The 6,430-nt window shown below is 41.3% G+C and overlaps 1 protein-coding gene across 1 annotated transcript; it reads left to right on the top strand.

Moving 5' to 3' along the window:
* Nucleotides 1–696: 696 nt before the first annotated feature.
* Nucleotides 697–3,763, top strand: cldn11a (claudin 11a). The gene is made up of 3 exons (XM_062554497.1): nucleotides 697–1,141; nucleotides 1,526–1,690; nucleotides 2,370–3,763. Exons 1-3 carry the CDS (start codon nucleotides 916–918, stop codon nucleotides 2,621–2,623), a joined length of 645 nt encoding a protein of 214 aa, XP_062410481.1. The 5' UTR covers nucleotides 697–915; the 3' UTR covers nucleotides 2,624–3,763.
* Nucleotides 3,764–6,430: the final 2,667 nt, after the last annotated feature.

The raw sequence follows: 6,430 nt of genomic DNA, 5'->3' as shown, positions 1-6,430 counted from the left end.
AGGGAGATGGTATTATGTACAATTATGTACAATTTGCATAGTTATAAAGATATGAATACACATTATTGATTTGAATATATGACCTGGTTACTGTAACAGCCAAAGGCTGCATATGTTCAGAACGGCAACACTGGCCACTTATGTTAACAACTCATCTCACCAAGTATAACATAGCAAGTGTGGCTTCATTCCAACGGAAATACCACCAAATGTGCTTTGCATTAGGTTTAGGATTTTCATCGGAATGTATAATCGTATGTTTGGAGTGGGAGGTTCGTGCCATCCTGTGTCTGGACTCTGGACAGTTGGAGGGACTGTGCCATCCAGACTGCCTTCATGAAATCGGAGAAGACGGGTTCTGAAAGCGTGAGAGAAATTACTTTGCATTTTTAAAAGTGGTAACGCTTGATTTCATACGATTAAATACAGCCACTAGCCCATGCGATACTTCAGCAAAACTGAAATAACACTTTCTAGAGGTGGCTTAGCGCTCTCTCTCTCTCTCTCTCTGTGTGTGTGTGTGTGTGTGTGTGTGTGTGTGTGTGTTTCTGTGAGTTGAGGGTGGGGGTGAGAGTTTGTGAATTTCTTTGTTTTCGTCCATCTCATTGGTTGAGCGTTTTCAGTCAACTTTTTTTCAGAAGTTCTGTATATAAAACTACAGACAATGAGTAAGATCACAATTTTCGAACTCGAGGCTCCATCCAATGGGATTACATTTTCTAACAGTATTCGGCACTGCTCTAACTTCAGACCTACAGACGGTTGTTAGCAGAGTAGAGGAATTACTAGTAAGCTACCTGATAGATTGAAGAGTTACCTATAAAATAGAATTTTAATTTCAGGAGTGAATTATCACACCCTCTTATTGGCTCTGGAACTAGTCTTGAGGTGCATTTAAAACATTTAGGCTACACCATGGCAAACACCTGTTTGCAGTTAAGCGGTTTTATGGTCAGCTGCATTGGATGGATTGGAATCGTAATCGCCACGGCCACAAACGACTGGGTGGTGACTTGTAAATATGGAATGAATACCTGCAAAAAGATGGATGAGCTGGGGGCTAAAGGTTTATGGGCAGACTGTGTGATTTCTACTGCGCTGTATCACTGCGTCTCTTTAACCCAGATTTTGGATTTACCAGGTAAGTCAGTAAACCTATGAAATTGTCATTGTTAGAAAATGATAACAGCAAAGGCCTACTAATCTATCAACGAATATTTTCCAGTTGCTTGAAAGTCATCACTAAATATGACTAGGCTCACTCACCTGTATGGATAACTCCATGATGTCTATTGTATCAGGAGCACTGATTATCCTCCATGCCTTAATATTTTGTCATTATACATTGACATGTATAGGCACATGGTGCAATGATTTCTGGTTATAGATAACTTAACTGTATGTGTGTTTCTTGCTGTAGGCTAGGCCTAGTTCATGCGTCCAATGTTAATTTACTGCTCCTTAAATGAATGTTATTAATGAATCAATTAACGTTAATTAATCCAACGTCTGTTTACCTCCGCAGCTTACATTCAGACGTCTCGTGCCCTGATGATCACTGCATCGATCCTCGGTTTGCCCGCCGTGGCGATCGTGCTGTGCTCAATGCCGTGCATCAACTTGGGAAATGAGCCGGAGAGCGCTAAAAATAAACGGTCTGTGCTCGGCGGGATACTCATTCTGATCATAGGTGAGGAAGCACTGGAGCAGTTTGTTGTTGTTGTTGTTGTGTCTAGGCCTATTTTGTATTTTATACACATAGTCACACAGGCACATTTGAGACACTGAAGCCAAAATAAAATGGGAGTTTAAACTTGTTATTGGGTGGAGTAGCTGAGTCTACTCTGGCTTGGAAAAAGTACAGTGGCCCCCGCCTATTTTATTTCCTCCCCTCGGGAATTCACCATGACATGTCTGAATTTCCCTTCCCACCTGGCTGCTATAGCAAAATTGCGAAATTGGATGCCACTGTCTAATTTTTTTTCTCATGGCACCAGTTTTGCATACAGGTGGATATACAGTTGAATTGCATCAATATATATATATATTTTTACTAAGATTAAACTAACTTCAGTTACTAAGTTTAGATAACCTTAAAGATGTCTGTTGCTGATCAGTTCTATGTTATAGTAAAGATTGCAGGTATTTATCTCTATCTCAGCTTAAAAAATTGTCATAATGTAGGGATGAAAGTAGGGAAGTGTAGTGAATGAAACTGTTAAAGTTATCAAGTGAATGATAACTTTTCCTGAATACTGTAGGCTTTAGGCCCAAATCCTGCTGGTAAACACAATAACGCACCATTTAATCGCTAGACTATCTTTGAGGTGGTGGACATGTGCTTTAAACGGTCTTGTGTGTGTTCACAGCCATGTGTGGGATCGTCTCCACTGTGTGGTTCCCTATCGGCGCCCATCAGGAGCAGGGCCTCATGTCCTTTGGCTTCTCCCTCTACGCCGGGTGGGTGGGCGCCGCCTTCTGCCTGCTGGGGGGCTGCCTGATCACCTGCTGCAGCATGGACAGCCCCGCCCCCTACGCCGACAACAACCGCTTCTACTACTCCAAGCAGGGACCCAACACCGTCCCACCCTCCACCAATCACGCCAAGAGCGCTCATGTTTGAATGGGCTCTTGCAACACACTTTTTTTTACCGAGGAATGGAAAGACCCTATGTGCCTCACTGTCCCTTCTCTATCGCGATTACCACTAAAATGCCCGGTTACCATGGGGCGATTGGACGCTTATTTGGCAAGGAGTGACTTTGTGTGTGATAGACTAGAGCGCTTCCTCGTGTCAGGTGCGTGTGTGGCAGGGCGAGGCAGAGACTCTCCCTGATGTTACGTAACAAACCCCAGCTCCCAGCTCGCCAGCTCAAGAGCAGCACTGCTGTCCACAGTGAACAAAGGGGACATGATTTTAAAGTTGTTTGATTTTATTTGTGGTTATGCTTTGTGCACATTGCAAAAATGTTCCTTTACCTTTAGCTACCGGAATACGGAAGCCCAGAGGTGTGACTGCAAGATTTGTTTTTGTGTGTGTGTGTGTATATTGAGATATCGTATTACTATAGAGTGTGTGCTCATTTGACTAAATTGTGCACTCGTTTTACAAGATTGTGCACTCCATTTTGTAGATCCTGTGCTCGTTTTACTATATAGGGTTCTCATTTTACTAAATTGTGTCTCATTTAAATTTTGTGAAATGAGCTTATTTACCAAATGGAGTGCACTATTTAATAAAACGAACACAGGATGTAGTAAAAAAAGAAAAAGTGCACTATTAAGTAGAACAAGTGCACAATAATACTAAATTGTGTGCACATAATAGTGAAAAGAGAGCACAATTTAGTAAGACACAATTCAGTAAAATGAACAGACAATTTAGTATGAGTGCACGTTTTCTCAATGTACAAAAATATCTTACAACGACATCTACAGGAATCTGCAATGGAAGTAGCGATATTGTTATAGTGTGCATTTTAAATAAATGAAAAGACAAAACAAAACTAACACAAATCATTTGAAATGTAAGTTAGTTTCTCCTTAAATGGGGAACAGAATAGGCTACTTACCTGTCTTCTGACCCAAGATGAATGGCGAATAGACATACTGTATGTAACCAGTTCCTCTTTAACAATTTTCTATTACGTCGAGAGACTTGTAGGACATCTACACCAAAGTAGTTTGTGATTTTCTTTATTTATTGCAACATTTGTATCAATTTGTATTTTTTTATTTTTAATAAACAATGTCTTTCACACTCCGATGCCTTTCTGTGTTTATGCAGTTTTGGAAAACTATATCAGCAAAATAGTATCTAGTTGTAATCCATTCTGCAGGAGTTGTTTTGGTTATCGGATGGTTATCTTCTCAACGTCAAGTTTCCACTGCCTACAAGTGCAAAAATGCCTTATGACTTTCTTCCACGACAATGCTGATTTGATGAAGCAAAATGACAGAATACCAAAATGTCTTCATATTCTTCCTGAATATGAACCAGGTTCAACACCCACATTTAAATGAAGGATGTTTTCCTCCACTGGGTCAAAGCAGGTTACATTACGTTTCTCCTAATGGCATCAAAGGATCTTAGAGTGTCGCCTTTTCCTTCAGTATCTAATTACCGTCTGCGCTTAAGGGATTGATCTCTCTCACACCTGACAGAGTGATCCTACTGACACCGATGAGCCTGGGAATTAATGCATGTAGACAGGTTTATTGGCGTTGCACTGCAAGACAGCTTCCCATCTAAATGCCCTCCCTGTGGACATGGCCCACAATGGCCCTTGTCAATGTGCATTGCATACCATGTGATCTCACACTATATTCCACTATGTACTCACCCTGGTCATCTGTCATGGAGGAGATGGAGTTCGTCATCGTGACAAGCACATGATAACACTGGACATTCCTCCTCAGAAGTCTTTGTTAAATTCACCAGGAGTTAAGAACTGCCAGATCTTCCGTGGTTATTTTGTGGTGACATTCCTTCTCTGTTCTGAACAAAAATAGCTGTTCTCATGGTCATATGACTCCCAAAGTCTGAAAAGCAATTCTCATGTTAGTTCAGCAGTTGCATAGCAGTCGGTCAGTTTGATTGGTGTACACCCTGTGGGTGGGTGCATTGAGTTTTAATTACAGTCTGGTTAAAACTCACTCTAATGCATTACGTATCAATGTCAAGGCTCACCTCACTTTAAATTAATTATTTGATTAGAGAGGACAATTATGTTAAGTGGCACAGACAATTCAAGGGGCAGGGTTTGATGACACGCCTCAGTCCAGTACAGTCTGTGCCACAACCACACACAGCTGGACACTACAATTCCTGGTGAGAGTCAGAAAGTGTGTGGAAAAAATGTGCTGATATGAGTTGTGCCTCCACGCTGTGCCTACAACGATTAGAGGAGTGAGACGTGCCGTAGTCAGCTACATCAGCAAATAATACTATGAAAAAGGAGTTCCAACAGTGGGGTTCCAGTGGCGACATACAGTAGGAGTCTTTAGCTACATAGTGGTTAGGTGCAAAACCTACACTGAACCTTTCTAACCGGAGGCAAGTTAGGGTTTTACATATCAACAGCAATACTCCCATCTTTGTGTACATGGTTGTGTGTCCCACATTTCAAGTCTTTGCATTTACTCAGTCAGTCCATGCTGGGGAAAAAAACTGTCACAGTGTCTTAAATCTATAGAAACAACCTCTGAAACTAATATAGCTTATTCAGTACTATACATGACCTTAGGAAACCAGCACAGACAAGGGCTCACATAAGAGTTCAGGTTTTGGGAAGACCAACGATTAGATTCTGGTGGTAGAAGTAAAGGTTACAATCTGAGGATGGGACATTTACAATTCTAACATCTTTGTAATCAAAAAAAGTTCCTTTTTGGTCATGGCGAACAAAATTAATTATTAAAGTGCCTAATACTGTATTGTTGCATAGGGGGAAAAAAAGAAAAGTTTTTCCCACATTTACCGTCTATACCTACTATTTTCTTTATGTTCTATAAATCTACTTTTCAAGTTTGTGTAAATATCTGTATTATTAAGCACCATATTCTGGCATACTGTATGTATACATAGACCTACAATATGTACACACATACACACAAAGCTGCCATAAGGCTCTCACAGCATGGCATAGAGTCAGGTAGCAGCTCCATTGGACTGAGGACAGCAATGGAGGCTGAATGTTGTCTTATGAAGCACTCATAAGCCCCACATTAGTGAACTCCCCCTCAAGATACACATGTTCGTCCAGAGCCGTCCAGTGGCACTGGCGCCATGTTGAGGCCATAGAGTGCACTCAGTGCATCGGCATGGCTCAAATGGAACAATATGTTTTGCCAAAACCATACTGTAACAATACGCTGAAGATGTGACAGTACGTTTTGTCCAAACCATACTGTCGTACACCAGCATGGATCAACTCCGCCGCAATGAATGATGACAATGGTGTACTATCAGGACGACATGGACATCATCCCTCTGCAAAGCTGAAGGCGCCCCCATTCGCAGTATGCTTGTGTTTCCCCTTTGAGACCGAGCTCCGCTCTCCGAGCTCCAGCCATGTTGACGCAGCTCAATCGGTCCACCCCACAGGAAGTGGCCGACGCTAAGTTAAATAATCCGCTCATGTGGAACACTAAAGGCTGGTGTTGTTTCACCGTCATTAAACAAATGTAAAGCAAGAAACCACTCTATATCGTATCTGCAATAAATAACTTTCATTCTTGAATGGAAGCAGTATCAACAAATCATTACACAGTGCACCAAGGGTAGCAAAAACCACAAATGGAAGAAACAGTTAGAAAAAAAATCATAAAACCAGGTACACATTTAAACTTCATACCAAAACATACAGCAAAAACAAACATCAAGTTTGCAAGGGAAGCCAATCTCAACATTTCCTGGACAAGATCAAAT

Source organism: Sardina pilchardus, chromosome 2 (genome assembly GCF_963854185.1).
Source record: "Sardina pilchardus chromosome 2, fSarPil1.1, whole genome shotgun sequence".
NCBI classification, from domain to species: Eukaryota; Metazoa; Chordata; class Actinopteri; order Clupeiformes; family Clupeidae; genus Sardina; species Sardina pilchardus.
This window is presented reverse-complemented; position numbering and strand designations above follow the sequence as displayed.

Coding starts and splice junctions, on each gene's coding strand:
- cldn11a (XM_062554497.1), top strand. CDS start 916: ATGGCAAACACCTGTTTGCAGTTAAGCGGTTTTATGGTCAGCTGCATT. Junction 1,142..1,525: donor CCAGATTTTGGATTTACCAG/GTAAGTCAGTAA, acceptor TTACCTCCGCAG/CTTACATTCAGACGTCTCGT. Junction 1,691..2,369: donor GATACTCATTCTGATCATAG/GTGAGGAAGCAC, acceptor GTGTGTTCACAG/CCATGTGTGGGATCGTCTCC.